Raw genomic sequence first — 17,500 nt, forward strand, 5'->3', positions numbered from 1 at the left:
TGGTGGTGGTGGTGTGTGAATAGAAAACAACCCGCAGTCTGTCTCCCCCCCCCAGCCCTGTTCTTGGTTAAGAAACAGCGGAAACTTAAAAACAAAACAAAACAAAACAAAACAAAACAACAAAAAAAAATCAGAACACAAAGGAAGGAAGGAAGGAAGGAAAAAAACCCCAGAACAAAACATATAAAAATAAATGAACAACAACTTATTACACCTGAAGATGATAAAACACGCACATGTAGGTGTGTGAGTGTGTGTGTGTGTGTGTGTATATATGTGTGTGTGTGTGTGTGTGCAGTGTTACATCAACAGTGCAACATTATATGCACAGAAGAAACAGCAGCAGCAGCAACAACAACAAATTAAAACTACTAATTAGGCAGAAGATATAACGATGCAATTAGATTCAACAAACCAACGTTGGGAACAGGGTATGTGTGGGAGGGGGAGACAGGGAGGGCATGTATGGTGGGAGCGGGAATAAAAATAAAACACAAAAAACCCCACAAAAATTTTAAAAAAACAACAAAACTGCGACAGTAATGATAGTAATTTTGGAGAGGCACAAACCCCCTCCACCACCTCCCACCAATTGTGGGTGTGGTCGAGAACAATCACTTATCGTGCCACAGTATATGACTGGTATTCTGGGTTACTGACTGCTGGAAGGATAAAGAGGTGAAGTTTGCCTTAGGAGGATTTGAACTCAGAGCAACAAGGAATGTCGTTAAACATTTTGTCCAATGTGCTAATGGTTCTGCCATCTTGTCCCTTAGAATAATCCTTTCTCCTAAAGGCACATCGACCCCAGTGTTTTACTGGTACTTAATTTATCGACCCCGAAAGGATGAAAGGCAAAGTCAACCTCGGCAGAATTTGAACTCAGAACATAGCAATGGGCAAAATACTGCTAAGCGTTTTGTCCAACGTGCTAGCCTTAATAACAATAATTTTTTCTACTCCAGGCACAAGGCCCCAAATGTTTGGGGGAGGGGGCCAGTCGATTAGATCGACCCCAGTATGCAACTGGTACTTAATTTACCGACTCCGAAAGGACGAAAGGCAAAGCCAACCTCGGTGGAATTTGAACTCAGAACATAAGGACAGACGAAACACCGCTAAGCATTTCGCCCGGTAGCTCACCGCTTTGAATAATAATAAAAATAATAATAATAATCCTTTCTATTATAGGCCCAAGGGAGGAAATTTTGGAGGAGGGGACTCGTCGATTACATTGACCCCAGAATTTCACTGTCACTCATTTCATCATCTCCGAAAGGATGAAAGGCAGAGATGACCTTGGCAGAATTTGAACTCAGAACGCAGCGATGGGCAAAATACCACAAAGCATCTTGTCCAACGTGCTAACAACTCTGCCAACTCACTGCAATAATAATAATAATAATAATAATAATAATAATAATAGCACAAATGAGGGTGGTTGTAATAGCAATGGTATTAACTAGTAGTAGTAGTAGTAGTATCAAAAGACAATTTTGTACATACAGAAAAAATAAAATTACAAAACAAAATAAAAATTATAGGAACAAAAAAAAGCAAAAACTAAGAAAAAAGCCAAAAAAAAAAATGCCGGCGATGCCATGACAACTAACGATGGTATCTCCTCCATTACTGTTGCTGGTTGGTAGTAGTGGTGGTGGTTGTAGTGGTGGTGGTGGTTGTAGTGGTGGTGGTGGTTGTAGTGGTGGTGGTGGTTGTAGTGGTGGTGGTTGTAGTGGTGGTGGTGGTTGTAGTAGTGGTGGTGGTTGTAGTAGTGGTGGTGGTAGTAGTGGTGGTGGTTGTAGTGGTGGTGGTTGTAGTGGTGGTGGTTGTAGTGGTGGTGGTTGTAGTGGTGGTGGTGGTCGTTGTGGGTAGTGGTGGTAACTTAATTAGATCCCTGCACCCTGCCACTCGGCCAAGCGCTTGTGGGAGCGTGACAGTTGCTTCTTTCTTTGTTTCCGAAGTGTTGAGGGTACATGAAGAGGATTGGGGGGGTGGGTCTGTTGTTCACGGCGTTTCTAAGTCTCTTTGATTGGGATTTTAACAATGTATCTACCCTTCGGACAGTTTCATTGAATCTACAGCTGCAGGAGGAGGTCGATGTGTAGTGGTGGGGGGAAGAAGGAATTGCAGATTCACAACATCTTCAGAGGTTAACAATGTTACCCACTGGAGATATCCGTGGACGCAGTAGTTATGGGTAAGGCCTGGATCAGTGAAGGTCAGTGAAGTATGGACTTCTGGATCATCTAACCAAGATTAGCACACATGCACCCACATACTCATAATATATATATGTAGATATAATTTAATGTCCAAAATATAAAGACAGGAGCTACCAATAGTTTCATGCAAGATGCTGATCCAGGCAGATTTTTCTAACATACATTATGTCTCCAAGCAATTTTTAGGCTCTGAGCACATGGTCTCAGAGACCGAAGATTGCTTGGAGACAAAGCATGTTATAAGAACCTGCCTAGACTAGTGTCTTCACAGCAAGAAACTATTAGCAGTTTGTATCCTTATATTATGTAAATCAAATGATATTTACCTATCACTAGACAGAATACAGTAAACTAGCTCTCTATCTATCTCTTTTCATCTATCTATCTATCTATCTATATATATATTAGAGAGAGAGAGAAAGAGTGAGAAAGAGAGCATGGATACAAACCTTACAAACAGCTTCCTGTTTCACTGTGTATGTACCAACATCTTCAGAGATAAGCATTTAACTTCTGAAGATATCTGTGCATAGACAGTGTAGCATGGTTGTGGCTATTTGTAGAATACTTGCAGTGTATAAAGAAATAATCTATACATTGCAGTGTGTGTGTGTGTATATACACACACACACAGACATATATATACATATATATATATATATATATATATATATATATAGCATTCATTTTGTGAAACTATATACCGTTTCGACTGAAAGAGGCAGGGTACTGATTAAAGTTTTATCTAGTGACCAGCTACAGAACAAAACTTAAATCAGTACTCAGCACTTTGAGTTTTAATAAATCTATCTTAAACTCTTTGCTTTAGCTAACTACTTGCATACTTTATTTAAGATAAAGATTTAAACTCAGATGAATAAATCCAGTTTTGTATCTAAAATATTCTCTCTGTGTGGCTGAAATCAAACATGCTTTAACTAGACGATTCCATAAACACTGCTATGCCGGTTTCCTCTGTTGGTCATTTGAGCTTTCGTTAGAAAACATGCAATTTTCTAATCAAATTCCCAAATGGTTGGCTGACTGACGAAACTTTAGGTGCAATGTTTGTGGAAACTGTAAGGTTTGACCTGTTTAGTTTCAGCTGAACAAATTAAATTATATACATTCTACTTCCTGTACAGTGTGTATATATTTCTCCTTGCACACTTTATAACTCAGTGCATGTGTGTGTGTGTGTGTGTGTGCATGCGCGCTTGATGATTTAATCATGTTAAACACACTTTGCTGGTTCAACTCACTGCAAGAGGAATGGATAACTCTGTTTCTAGTTGGGCAAAGTGTTTCTGTGTGTATGTATACCCCAATAATACGCTAGGGACAGCAGGGCTTCTGGTCAAACCCTATCAGGAAAATTACCTCCCATAGGACAATTGCCCCTGACAATTACCCCATCTCTAATATATTAAGAAGTTTTGAATCATCATCTGTTGTCCTCAGGGGTAATTGTCCATGGGGTGGGAGGTAAATGTCCTAGACTTGGTCAAACAGCTATTACGGGGTAGAAGAGTAGGAGCAGAGGAAACAAACTGTGTGTGTGTGTGTGTGTGTGTGTGTGTGTGTGTGTGTGTAAAAGGGGGAGGGTCGGGGAGCATTCAAGCAGTTTCCACCAGCAACAGTAGTGAAAGGAAAAGAGAGAAGAAAAGAAAAAAAGAAATGAATGATGCTGAAGCTAATGATGTCCAATGAGGAGTAGTAGTAGAAGTAGTAGTAGTAGTAGTAGTAGTAGTAGTAGTAATAATAATAATAACTGGCACTGCTTAATGATTTTATATATACATATATACACATACATATATATACGTATGTCTGCATGTATATGATTATACGCGTATATAAAGACATATATATGAGACACAAACACACACATATATATATGCACATACATGTATATATATATTTTTTATTTTATTTATATTTTGGATAGCGTCAATCTTGTCATGCCATTGCAAAAGAAATAGGATACCCGACCTCTGCAGCAGAAGCAACGACGCCAGAGATCTGAAATATCAGGGGTGTATACAGATATATATATTATACATCATCAGTGCATGTCTATTCATATATATATATACAAATATATATATGATATTTAAAAAAAAAAAAAAGAAAAAGTCATTGTTGATGTGGATTCCATGAAATATGGTAAAGAATGCCAGATGGTTGCACCAAAGGGGAAAAAATGAAGAACACAGTAAAACATGTAAAACACAGTTTGGGAGAAGCAAGTTACATGAAGACTTAAGCAGATATGAGATGGGGGATGGGACACAGAGGAATACATGAGGAAATGATAAAAATAGCAGCCAAATCTCCCTCAAACCACACCCTTTTGTCTAATGTATGTCTCTATGTATGTATGTATGGGCCAATGAGGGAGACTCCTACAAGGTAGCTAGACTTTGCAGAAACAGTGGCTGAATCTCTCTGAAATCGCACCCTAAAGTTCTATGTATATATGTATGAGCCAGATGAGAGAAATAGCAGCTAAATCTCCCTCTAATCACACTCAACTGTCTTATGTATATATATATGTGTCAGCTAATGAGGGAGATCTCTACCCAGAGCAGATAGAAATAGCAGCCAAATTTCCCTCAAATCATACCTTATTGTCTTGTGTGTGTGTGCTATGACAAATATAAACCAGTAAGGGAAACTTCTATATGGTAGATAGACTTGGTAGAAACAGCAGTGAAATGCCCCTCAAATCATACCCTATGTATAAGTCAATGAAGGAGACCTCTAGAAGGTAGTTAGACTGGGTAGAAATAGCAGCCAAATCTCCCTAGAAGTATGTATTTTATATGTGCTCGGCCAAATAGCCAAGTCAAAACCTCTGTGGAGGCATTTTTAGAAAGAAGGAAATACAAAAGACAGTTTTGTAAGGGAATATGGTTTAAAGAAGGCCGATGGGATAGAAGGGACTGGAGCAGTGGGTACGGGGTAAAACTGCAAATGATGTAAGGTGGTGGTGGTGGTGGAGGGGGGTGGGGGTGTGACAGCTGATGGATGAGAAGAAAGATGTGGAGGCCAGAACAGGGGTAAACATGATACACACATGGCAGTCGTTAACATTTAAGGCAGTTTTGAGTGGTGAAGATGGAATGTGGGGTGTGAGTGAAAAGAGTTGGAGTGAAGGCGTTCAAAAGATGGCTGCTGAAAAAAAAAATAACAACAAAAAAGGCAAAAAATTTGAACAAAAAAAAACAAAATGGAAGTTGAAATTTGAACGGAAAAAGTCAAAATAAAACAAGTGTTGAATGCAAAGGAAATAGTGGAGTGGAGTATGGCCCTGAGTGAATGCTGTCCAGAGAGTTTAACTCAGAGCAGAGTATAACTCAAAGTGGACTGTAGTTTGGAGTGAAGTGACCTTGGGGTGGAGTGTAACCTAGAAAGGAGTGTAACCTGGAGCAGAGTGCAGTACAGGGTGGAGAACTCAGATGGAGTGAGGCGCAAGATGGAGCCTTGAGTCCAGATGGAGTGGAGCTCAGATGGAGTAAGGCTCAATGTGGAATCTAGAGTCCAGATGGAGTGGAGCTTTAATGGAGTAAGGCTCAAGGTGGAGCCTAGACTCCAGATGGAGTGGAACTTTAATGGAGTAAGGCTCAAGGTGGAGCCTAGACTCCAGATGGAGTGGAGCTTTAATGGAGTAAGGCTCAAGGTGGAGCCTAGACTCCAGATGGAGTGGAACTCAGATGGAATGAGACTCAAAGTGAAGCTTGGAGTCCAGATATACGGTGTAGCAAAGAATGAAAGCCAAAACGGCAGAGAAAAGGTAAAACAGTCGAGCATGGAACTAGAGTGTAGGTTGGAGTGGGCATGGTGGGAGGGGCACTGATATTTCCCTAATGTAGCCGTGTGTCTTTTCTTTCTTTCTTTCTTCCCTTTAGGTAATGTCCTTCTCGTAGAGAGAGACACACAGACAGACAGATGTGCCATTAACATCACAACACACACACACCAACACCAGACAGTTCAATAAATTGCTGAGGACAGGCGTTAAAATTACAGGTGATGGTACAAGAAATTGGTAGAAATAGCAGCCAAATCTCCCTCAAATCACACCCTACTCTCTCATCTATGTATATATGTATGTATGAGCCAATGAGGGAGGCCTCTGCATGGTAGCTGGACCTGCTAGAAATAGCAACCAAATCTCCCCCAAATCACACCCTACTCTCTTATCTATGTATATATGTAAGTATCAGCCAATGAGGGAGTCCTCCACGTGGCAACTAGACCTGCTAGAAATAGCAGCCGAATCTCCCTCAAATCACACCCTACTCTTATCTATGTATATATGTAAGTATGAGCCAATGAGGGAGACCGCCACGTGGCAACTAGACCTGCTAGAAATAGCAGCCAAATCTCCCTCAAATCATACCCTGCTCTCTTATCTATGTATATATGTAAGTATGAGCCAATGAGGGAGACCTCCACGTGGCAACTAGACCTGCTAGAAATAGCAGCCAAATCTCCCTCAAATCACACCCTACTCTCTTATCTATGTATATATGTAAGTATGAGCCAATGAGGGCACCCGCACCAGGACATTTTATGCTTCAACATTCAAAACCAGAACCATGTGAATGACAAGTTTAAATAAACATTTTATTTTCTACTCCTTCTCTTTCTCTTAGTTCAATAATCCCTCTTTTCGTCTTTCATTCTCTCGTGATTTTTCTCACCTCACTCTCACCTGCTTCTCTTCCTCCTTTTAATCCTTTTTCCTTCTCCTTCTCTCATGTTTCTCCTACTACTTCCTGCCCACATTTGGAACTCCCGTTGTCTCCCTTTTTGTGTTCCCATCATTTGCAGCCAGTTGCTCAGAAATAAACAATGAAAAACTTTGTCTTCTGTTTCTTTCTGTCAACTTTTCACTGAAATAGTACCATCCAAAACTTTGGATACTTTACCCTCCATGGCAATTTCCCTGTTACCTTTCCAGATAATGCAAATTTTACCAACACAGACCTTCAGTCACCTCTGATTCCATTTTATCCAACATCCAGAGATTGGCACAACAATTTCTATCATCGCACAACCCTAATACATACATTTTAAACACACACACACAAAGGCATGTAGACGAACTCCATGGGGCCATTTCAGCCAGGATAGCATTTTTTATTATCTTCCTTACCAATTTTCTTTGACTTTTCCTCCTCTTTCTTCCTAATCCACACCCAATTCTGAAAGATCATGTCCAAAACATCCCCCAACAATGTTCTTCATTTCTTCAAACTAATTATTTTAATCATAAATTTATCCTGTTTTCACTTTTATGTATGCATGTACTTATAATTATAAGCATATATATATATATATATATATATATATATATAACATTTAACATACACAATTAAAAAAAGAGCTGCTATTAGTTTCATGCTTTAAGATACATAAAATTGGCAGATTTATATAACATGCCTTGTGTCTCCAATCAAACCTTTAAGCTCAATACACATTATATAAATCTGCCGAGTTGTGCTTCCATGGCATGAAACTATTAATAGCTTATATCTAGATATTGCATATATTAAATCTCTCACTGGATGGAGTACCTTATTTTAGTTGATCCTACTTATGATAGAACTACGAACTATATATACAGGGTGATTCAAAAATTAATTGTTTTATAAGAAATGGTTAAATTAAAAAAAAAACTGTTTCTTATAAAAAATAAATTGTTCTTATGTTATGGCGACTTTTAAATCACCCTGTATATATGTGTGTATATCATCATCATTTAATGCCTGTTTTCCATGCTGGCATGGGTTGAACAGTTTGACTAGACAGGGCAAACCACAAGACTGCATTAAGTTCCATTTTCTGTCATGTATTTTTTTTAAGGCCAGATGCCATGCCTAAAGCCAAGTATTTCGAAGAATGGACAGGATGTAAAATATATATATATATATTTGTATTTATGTATATATGTGTACACATATGTATGTATATGCTTGTTTGTATATATATATATATATATATATATATGTGTGGGAGTGTAAGTGTGTATATAATGTTCAAACATTACTTTTGTTAATACATGAGGGAGTATTCAGTACATGGTAAAGAGTATATGATTTGTTTTAACTGGATTCCTTCCTTATGAGTCAATTTTCATGTCACGACATTGCCAGGCAACAAATTGACCAAGAATCAAGCCCGACAAACACTGTAACACGAAACTCTGTGAGAAAGGAATCCAAACTGAACAGTAAGTTGCAAAACTACATAAGTGACTCTAGAATTTAAGGTTTCCTGCGAATGCACTTCTCAAAGTTCCACAAAAGTGCACTGGCAGGAAACCTGAGTTGCTTAAGCTACTAATAAATGGCATATGCATTCTGCTTTATGCATTGAGTTTATTTTTCCCACCTGTAAAAGCAAACCTTTAAAAATATAATTCAATTAGCTGGAATGAAACCGCCTAATGCTGTCCGTTTCAATGAGGTACGACCACCTGTTTCCTCAGGTGGGGCATTTCGGTAAGTGACATCCAAAAAACAAATAAAATGGCAGGTGGAATAGAGTCTTCTGATTGGTCAGCATAAATCTTACAGTCACCAGCCTGTGACCATGTTGGAGGACTGCCTTCAAGAGTTTTGCTGATCTTTGTCGAGTAGATACCTTATCAAACTTCATTTGATGAACTGTTATGTTACAGAACATAAACACCACCAGGTTTCACAGAGAATAAACAAAGAACACACAGACACACAAAGATATATGTGTGTATATATGTATGTACCTATATATATATATATATATATATATATATATATAGATAGGTGTGTGTATGTCTATACGTAATTGTGCATACATCTGCATATATTATTTAACTCATTTACTTGTTTCAGTCATTTGACTGTGGCCATGCTGGAGCACCGCCTTCAATCAAACAAATTGCCCCCCAGGATTTATTGTCTGTAAACCCAGTACTTATTCTATCGGTCTCTTGCTGAACTGCTAAGTTATAGGGACGTAAACACACCAACATCGGTTATCAAGTGATGGTGGGGGAACAAACACAGACACACAAACACACACACACATATATATATATACACACACACACACACACACACACACACACACAATGGGATTCTTTCAGTTTCCATATATTAATACCACTACAACCAGTTGAAAACGAGGCTTAGAAATGGTATTTAAACATGGCTGTCTGCTGACCAGGGAAGTCCAGGACTAAAGCTACACCTGACGGATACTGTAGTCTTGTCCTTAGAAGAGCAAAGCCTATTTATGGTCAATCTCTAGAGTGTCCTCTATTAACGAAATTGAAAATTGCTATACTCTTACACCCACATTTATTGTTCACAACGAGAGAATCCATCATATATATATATATATATATATATATATATACGGAGAGCGAGAGAGAGAGAGAGAGAAATATAGGTATATTAAATACCATACAACATAAATTCTTCATTTGTTAGAATTATCTCCCCCTTTACAGAATGTATCATAATGACCAATTGGCAAGGAAGAAGAGCTCCACTTGAGAAGGGGAGACAATCCCAAGACTGAAGGATTTCTCCAAACATGACTTGCCATGAAAGAAAAGAACAGGGACATGTTTCTGGCTCTCTAGAGGTGGAGGTAATTTAAGTAAATAAAGAAATTTATGTCACATGGTATCTGCTATACTTGTATTTGTTTAATTTGTTTGAAATACATGCCATTGGCCAATTTGAATTATTTCTCTTGGCTCAGCTTTTTTTTTTGTTTTGTTTTAAATCATTCAATAAAAACTAAAAAAAAAAAAAATCTATTAATTAACGATGCCAGTTAGAATAGTAACGAGTCAAAGGATCGTTAGTGAGGTTAACAGCATGTCATAACACATTTCTAAAAATTTTATTATTAATTTAATTAAACATTCGTAATTTTAATCTACAAACTGACAATGCAATCTACATCATGGCAGGGAAAACTTGCTACTGTTAAATGCTTTATGTGGCAAACAACGATAATAATAATAATAATAATAATAATAATAATACTTTCTACTAAAGGCACAAGGCCTGAAATTTGAGGGGAAATTTGCAACTGGTACTTATTTTATCAACCCTCAAAGGATGAAAGGAAAAGTCAACCTTGGTGGAATTTGAACTCAATGTATAAAGAGGGACGAAATGCTGCTATGCATTTAATAGTAATAGCCTGAAAGATTAAGAGATTGTGGAGGACTACGATGACAATTATTGCTGAGGTAATTGGTACATTTGGCACAACATTCAAAATTCTTCCTAAAAGGCTGAAAGAAACTGGAATTGAAATTTGCATTTGCAGCCTCTGTCAAAGTACCGTCCGATATTTTTCAAGAATCTTCAGAAAGATTCTTGAGATTTGAGGAGACGTGTTGTCACAAAGCATCAAGATAACTTTGCTTACGGATGTATTTACTCTTTCGAAACAGCTGTCAAGAAACGTTTACATATCATATGTAAAATTCACTCTTTTCTACTTTTAACTGTTCTAAGTCTCTTCGCTTACATTTTAACTGATTCTCCTTATACATACCAGTTAATTCCATCAATATTTATTGCATTGTAATAATTCATTTGTGTTTGATGACATGTTGAACAATATAACTGACCCCTTAAATACTGTAGGTATACTTTTATGCTTATACCTAAAGAGTTTGTGTGTATGTAAGCATTATATATATATAAAAGTTACATACATAATAGAGTAGAAATTACTGAAAGTATTGTTTGCAAAGTTATCATATAACAAAACAGGACATTTGGAAATGAAACGTGTGTAATGGTGAATAAATAATACCAAAATAATTTTCCAACTTCTTGTTTTGTTATATACATATATACGAGCCACAGAGGTTGTCTTTGAGACCATAGTGGGTTACTTCCTGGCAAGTAGGGATCCACCCGAACCAAAATGATGCAGTCAACACTTCTTCACCGAAGAAAGGAATACTTGGAAACAAGGAGGAACCACCACCAACGATATATACACATCATATATATATATATATATATATATATATATATATATGTATATATATATATATATACACACACACACATGTATATATAATCTAAGCACGCATAATTGTGGGTATGTGTAAATAAATGTATGTACATCTGTCTGTCTCTTTCTCTCTTTCTGTATATAAAAATCAATATGTATAGACATTTGTGTGTGTATAAATATACATTTATGCACATCTGTCTGTCTGTATGTGTATGCATAGATGTGTGGGTATGTATATATACAATATGTAACGATATATAGACATATATATATACACACACGCACATAAATACATTGGACCAACAAGACAACCACTACAAGACACCAGAAAGGTATGGAAGAAAGAAGGAAAGACCCCTCCCCCCACAAATCATATATACAAACATATCTACATATATATATATATACTCACACACATATCTATATATATGTGTGTGCGTCCATGTGAGTATGCATATATAACTGTACACATCTATACACTTAATCAACGAGAAATGAAAATTGGCCCTTATTCGATCACTTACCTTAGCGGAATCCTTTAAACTACCCATAGCGGGATCAGACACATTTTTGCCAGAAGCGTTTTTCGTGGCGCTAATAAGATCAGCGAGGGCAGAGGCGACATCTTTGACGGCATTTATCAACAAAACCTACACAGAAAAAACAGAACAAAGGGAGAGAAATCAAAAGGGATTTATGACGAAATTCTTTCATAATTAGTGTAGAATATTGACTTTATCAACCCAGCTGTTTTATCTAGGCAGAAGTGGTAAGAAACTCTTAAGAGCAGATCTCCAGAGAAGAAACCTGACTCTTGGCCCTTAACCTCTTACACGTTGACTCAGCTTTGAAACAGAGTCAACAGAGAAGAGTCAAAATATAACATTACATTATGACCATCCTTGTCATCATTGCAGTTTTAACATTCACTTCTCTATGCTTGCATGGCTCAGATGGAAATTCATCGAGGCAGATTTTCTATAGCCTGACATGTTTTCATGGAGGATTGGAAACAAAGAATACCGCTTGTAGGATGGTGACTCTTGTTTTCCAACCGCCATGCAATGTCAAGACAAGAAGGCAGAAGGCACAAGACTCCAACAGATCTATTTATAAAAATAGGGCACTCCAACACCACTGATGGATGTTATCTTATGAAAATACAACACTCCAATACCACTCGTACATGATACATTATAAACAATACACCAAAGCAGAAAGAGAGGCAGAGAGAGAGAGAGACACACAGAGTCAGTACTCCACATTATAAAAGTACACCACTCCAATACCACTCCTGCACTCCACAGTGAAAACACTTCAACCCAAGAAAAGAGGGAGAGAGAGTGAGAAAGAGTGAAAGACAGAAAGAAAGAGTGTCAGACAGAGAGAAACACACAGACAGACACAGCACTCCAACACTCCACATTATAAAAGTACGCCACTCCAACAGCAGACATTCAACCAACAGAAAACTATTTAAAAAAACACCAAAATTAAATAAGAATAAATTATGAAACAATAAAAACAAAAATGGATGCAAGAAGGGTGTCGGCTGTTGTTGACTGACCTGTGCTTCTGGTTGGTCAGATCCGAGGGAGGCGGCCCCTAATTTCACAACATCTGATAACTGTGTTATGGTTTTGACGGCCATCTGGGCTGCATTGGCCAACTGTTCTTGATTGGAGGCAGCTCCAGCGACTAAGAGTTTGGTGTCATCAACCAGGGCCTTTGCTGTCTTTAAGATGTTCTCTCTGGATTGGATGGGAGATGAGAGAGTGAGTAACTCGCAGAGAGAGAGAGAGAGAGAGAAAGAGAGAAAGAGAGAGAGATGGACAAATAAGGGGTGTGAGACACAGAGAGACTGATAGACAGATATACATAAGTGGGAGGACGGATGGATAGATGGATGGACAAATGGACGGACAGATGATTGGATATACAGATGGATGATGGATAAAGGGATAGATGGACGGATGGGTAGATAGATAGATGGGTTGAAGGATGGACAGATGGAAGGATGGATAGGAGGGTGGATAGATAGGTAGGTAGGTGGTGGGTGGGTGAACAAATGGACGGACAGATGGCCAGATACATAGACAGAGGCATACACTGAGAAACAGAAAGAGAGAGACAGACAAATGAACAGAGAAAGAAAGAGAGAGAGAGAGAGAGAGAGAGAGTGACAAAGCAGAAGGCACACACACAAATAACAATAATAATAATAATAATGGTTTCAAATTTTGCCACAAGGGCAGCAATTTGCAGGGATGAGGTTAAGTCGATTACATTGACCCCAGTGCATAACTGGTACTTATTTTATTGAGCTCGAAAGGATGAAAGGCAAAGTCGACCTCGGCAATGCTAATCCTAATAATAATAATAATAATAATAATAATAATAATAATGATAATAATGATAATAATAATAATAATAATAATAATAATAATAATAGTGATAAAAGTGATAAAGGTGACGACGTACTTGTGATCTGTGAAGTTCTCTTCGTCCTCTGTATTCAGGGTTCCAGCCGTTGCAAACATTATTGTGGTGTTGAGGTCTCCAATTATGCCACTTACAGTGCTGGCAGCATTGATACAAGCCTGGGTACCTCGAGACCCAGATTGTAGAGATGCCAGAACATAAGAAGCCTGGAAACAGAAGAAAAAGGGAGAGAGACGTTTAGTGTAAGGGTTACGACAGATGTAAGGGGTTTAGTGTCGGGGTTTATGTTGGATGTGTAGTGTGGTTTAGTGACAGGTGGTGGCATGGAAGAGGGCAGCCATGTGGTGCAGTGCAGTGCAGTACATGTGGTGCTGTGTAGGAAATCCACATGTGGTGCCATGTAGACATATGTGATGCTGTGTAGGACAGTCACATGTGGCGTGGTAGATGGCAACCACATGTGATGCTGCCAAATGCAGCACTGTATAGGACAGCTACATGAGGTGTAGTGCAGTCACGTGGTGCTGTGTTGGACAGCTGTGATGCAGCACAGGGCTGTCACATGTGAATTGGTGTAGGGCAACCACATGTGGCTTGGTGTCGGGTAGCCACATGTGATGCAGTGTAGGGCAGATGCATGTGGTGCAATGCAAAACAGATGCATGCAATGCAGCCACACATGTGGCTGCAAGAGAGTAACAGGTGGTGTAGGACAGTCACATGTGGTAGTGTGGTGTCATGTCACACAATGTTTACACCCTGCACAGACCCACATACACATAAGCATTCAGCAAGTTACAGACGAACACACGAAGACCCCCACCTCTAACACCTCCACCAACAAACACCTGCCTCTCGACCCCCACAGTGCCCCCTCTACCACATCATGCTCACACCAAGACCGTGCCACAGGTCCACCTGCTTTGCCCAGCCCAACATACATACAATCCATACACAAGTCCAAATCTCGGCTCACCTTTTCAGTAACCTCTTTCACGTGTGCATTCAAGTCCCGCTTACAGAACTCGTCCGAAGGGTTCGACTGCATGCTTCCCGCGTCTTGTGCCAGGGATATACAGCTCTTGCCCAGTTCAATCACTGATGTCTTGATACGGTTGGTCACCTGAAATTTAAAAGATCAACATGGGAGACAATGGACAAACAGACAGACAGACAGACTGATACTGGGTCAATGAGAGCTAAACATATTTTTATTTTAGCCTCAGATGAGGTCAACACAAGGGTGGATGAGGGACCGGAATGGGTTACCTTACCTCAGGGCTGTTAGCAGTCATGCATGCACCGCGAGAGTTGCTTGCTAGCTGACGATAATCTCTGGTCAGTTTATTGGCCAAAGCCCCAAGTTCTGATATGTTGGTTTCATTCTTTCCGAGCTGCAAAGAAACCAAAAGAAAAACAAACAAGTTAAAATCAGGAAATATCATCATCATCTTATTATGAAAACCATCACCGTTTTCCCCACCACCATTATTTCCACCATCATCATCATCATCATCTCTATTGTAATCACGGAAACCATCGTTGTTTTCCTCATCATCATCTCCATCATCATAATCATCAGTACCATTGTCGTCTCCAATGCCATTATCTCTGCCACAATCATCTCCACACCCATTGGTCAACAACAGCAATAGTTGTCTTGATCAGAGATGGCCACAAGAAGGCAGAACGGTCAGCACAGTGGACAAAATGCTTAAAAGCATTTCGTCTGCCTTTAAGTTCTGAGTTCAAATTCCGCTGGAGTCGATTTTGCTTTTTATCTTTTTGAGAGACAAATGAAATGAAATGACAGAATAAAAAGATGGACCAAGAAAGAGACTTTAGATGGAGGGGGGAGAGAGAGACAGGCTTTAGATGGGAGGAACAGAGACTTTAGATGGAGAGAGAGACTTCAGATGGAGAGAGAGAGAGACTTCAGATGGAGAGAGAGAGAGAGAGAGGGAGAGAGAGAGAGAGAGAAAGAGAGAGAGAGAGAGACTTTTATGGAGAGAGAGAGAGAGAGAGAGACTTTAGCTGGAGAGAGAGAGGGAGGCTTTAGCTGGAGAGAGAGAGGGAGGCTTTAGCTGGAGAGAGAAGGAGGCTTTAGCTGGAGAGAGAGAGAGACTTTAGATGGAGAGAGAAAGAGACTTTAGATGGAGAGAGAAAGAGAGGGGGAGAGAGACATGAGAGAGCTACACATCAAAGTGAAAGTCATAAAAACAAGAAAAGAGAGGAGAAAGTGTTGTTGAAATCTTACCATATCTTGAGCTGAGCTGGCAATTTGTCGAGCGAGACGTACCATACTGGTTTGATAATCTACATAGGATTTGCCATCAGTTACATCTAGGTTGAGATCAGTCTGTTGAGAAGAACACAAGACAGAGTTACAAAAAGAGCAGCAGCAGCAGCAGAAATAATAATAATAATAATAATAATAATAATAATAATAATTCTAGTAGAAGTTGTCTTGACACCTTGGTCAATCGTGACCAACCTGCCTTTCTAGCATATGTATTTTGTCTTATTTATTTCAATCATTGGACCGTGGCCATGCTGTGGCACCATTTTGAAGAATTCTTAGTTGACCCTTGTACCTTTTTTTAAAGCTTGGTATGTACTCTATTTGACTCTTTTGCTGAACCGCAAAGTTATAGAGATGTAAACAAACCAACACCGGTTGTGAAAAGATGGTGGAGGACAAAACGCAAAGACATACACATACTTATTTCTATGATGGGCTTCTTTCAGTTTCCAGCTAACAAATCCACTCACAAGGCTTTGGTTGGCCCGAAGGTATAGTAGAAGACACTTGCCCAAGGTGCCACGCAGTGGGACTGAACCCAGAACCATGTGGTTGGGATGCAAACATCTTACAAACACAGCCACTATACATATATATTCTTTCATTTGTTTCAGTCATTTAACTGTGGCCATGCTGGAGCACCACCTTCAGTCGAACAAATCAACCCCAGGATATTCTTTGTAAGCCTAGTACTTACTCTATTGGTTTCTCTTGCCAAACTGCTAAGTTACAGGGACATAAACACACAGACAGGTAAGATGCTACATACATAGCTAATGTGCGTGTGTGAAGGAGACATCATCGTTTAGTGACCATCTTCCAAACTGGCATGGGTTGGATGGTTTGACAGGAGCTGGCAACCCAGATGACTGCATCAGGCCCCAAAATCCATTTTGGAAAGGTTTCTATAGCCAGATGCCCTTCCTAATGCCAACAGTTTTACAGACTGAACTGCATGCTTTCTACGTGGCACCAGCAAGGTCTGCTTTGGCATGGTTCTTATAGCTGGATGACCTTCATTTGAATGGTTTCTTTGGCTGGATGCTCTTCCTAACACCAACCACTTTACAGAGTGTACTGGGTGCTTTTTATGTGGCACCAGCACTAGTGAGGTTACCAAGTAACTTGCAAGACAAAGACCCTTAAAGAGAGAGAGAGAGAGAGAGAGAGAGTATGTGTGTGTGTGTGTGTGTGTGTGTGTGTGTGTGTGTGTGTGTGTGTGTGTGTGTGTGTGTTTTGAAGATTAATACAGTCAATATTCAAGATTTCTTCCCTGAAAGATGACACATGACAAAAAAATTAAAAAGTTATAGAGTGATTCACCAGTCTTGAACAAAGAAATATACTCTTATGTGAGTATTGAGTATATTTTTCCACTGTTTGTTTACCCCAGCATACATATATTTATGTGTATATATATGTAAGTAGACAGAGAGAAAGATAGATAGATAAACAGAGAAAAAAGAAATAAAGAGACGGAGGAAGT

At 39.1% G+C, this 17,500-nt stretch overlaps 1 protein-coding gene across 1 annotated transcript in view; it reads right to left on the minus strand.

The window, feature by feature from the left end:
- The window catches only part of LOC106872263 (talin-2), an 83,243-nt gene that overhangs the window by 42,477 nt on the left and 23,266 nt on the right, over positions 1-17,500 (minus strand). The window contains exons 11-17 of the mRNA XM_089344726.1: positions 15,970-16,071; positions 14,987-15,106; positions 14,689-14,835; positions 13,752-13,918; positions 12,838-13,021; positions 11,795-11,920; positions 4,218-4,247 (exon numbers count right to left, since the gene is read on the minus strand). Coding sequence (XP_089200852.1) covers positions 4,218-4,247; positions 11,795-11,920; positions 12,838-13,021; positions 13,752-13,918; positions 14,689-14,835; positions 14,987-15,106; positions 15,970-16,071 — 876 coding nt within the window. The remainder of the gene's footprint in view (positions 1-4,217; positions 4,248-11,794; positions 11,921-12,837; positions 13,022-13,751; positions 13,919-14,688; positions 14,836-14,986; positions 15,107-15,969; positions 16,072-17,500) is intronic.

Source organism: Octopus bimaculoides, chromosome 28, assembly GCF_046866305.1.
Source record: "Octopus bimaculoides isolate indiv1 chromosome 28, ASM4686630v1, whole genome shotgun sequence".
NCBI classification, from domain to species: Eukaryota; Metazoa; Mollusca; class Cephalopoda; order Octopoda; family Octopodidae; genus Octopus; species Octopus bimaculoides.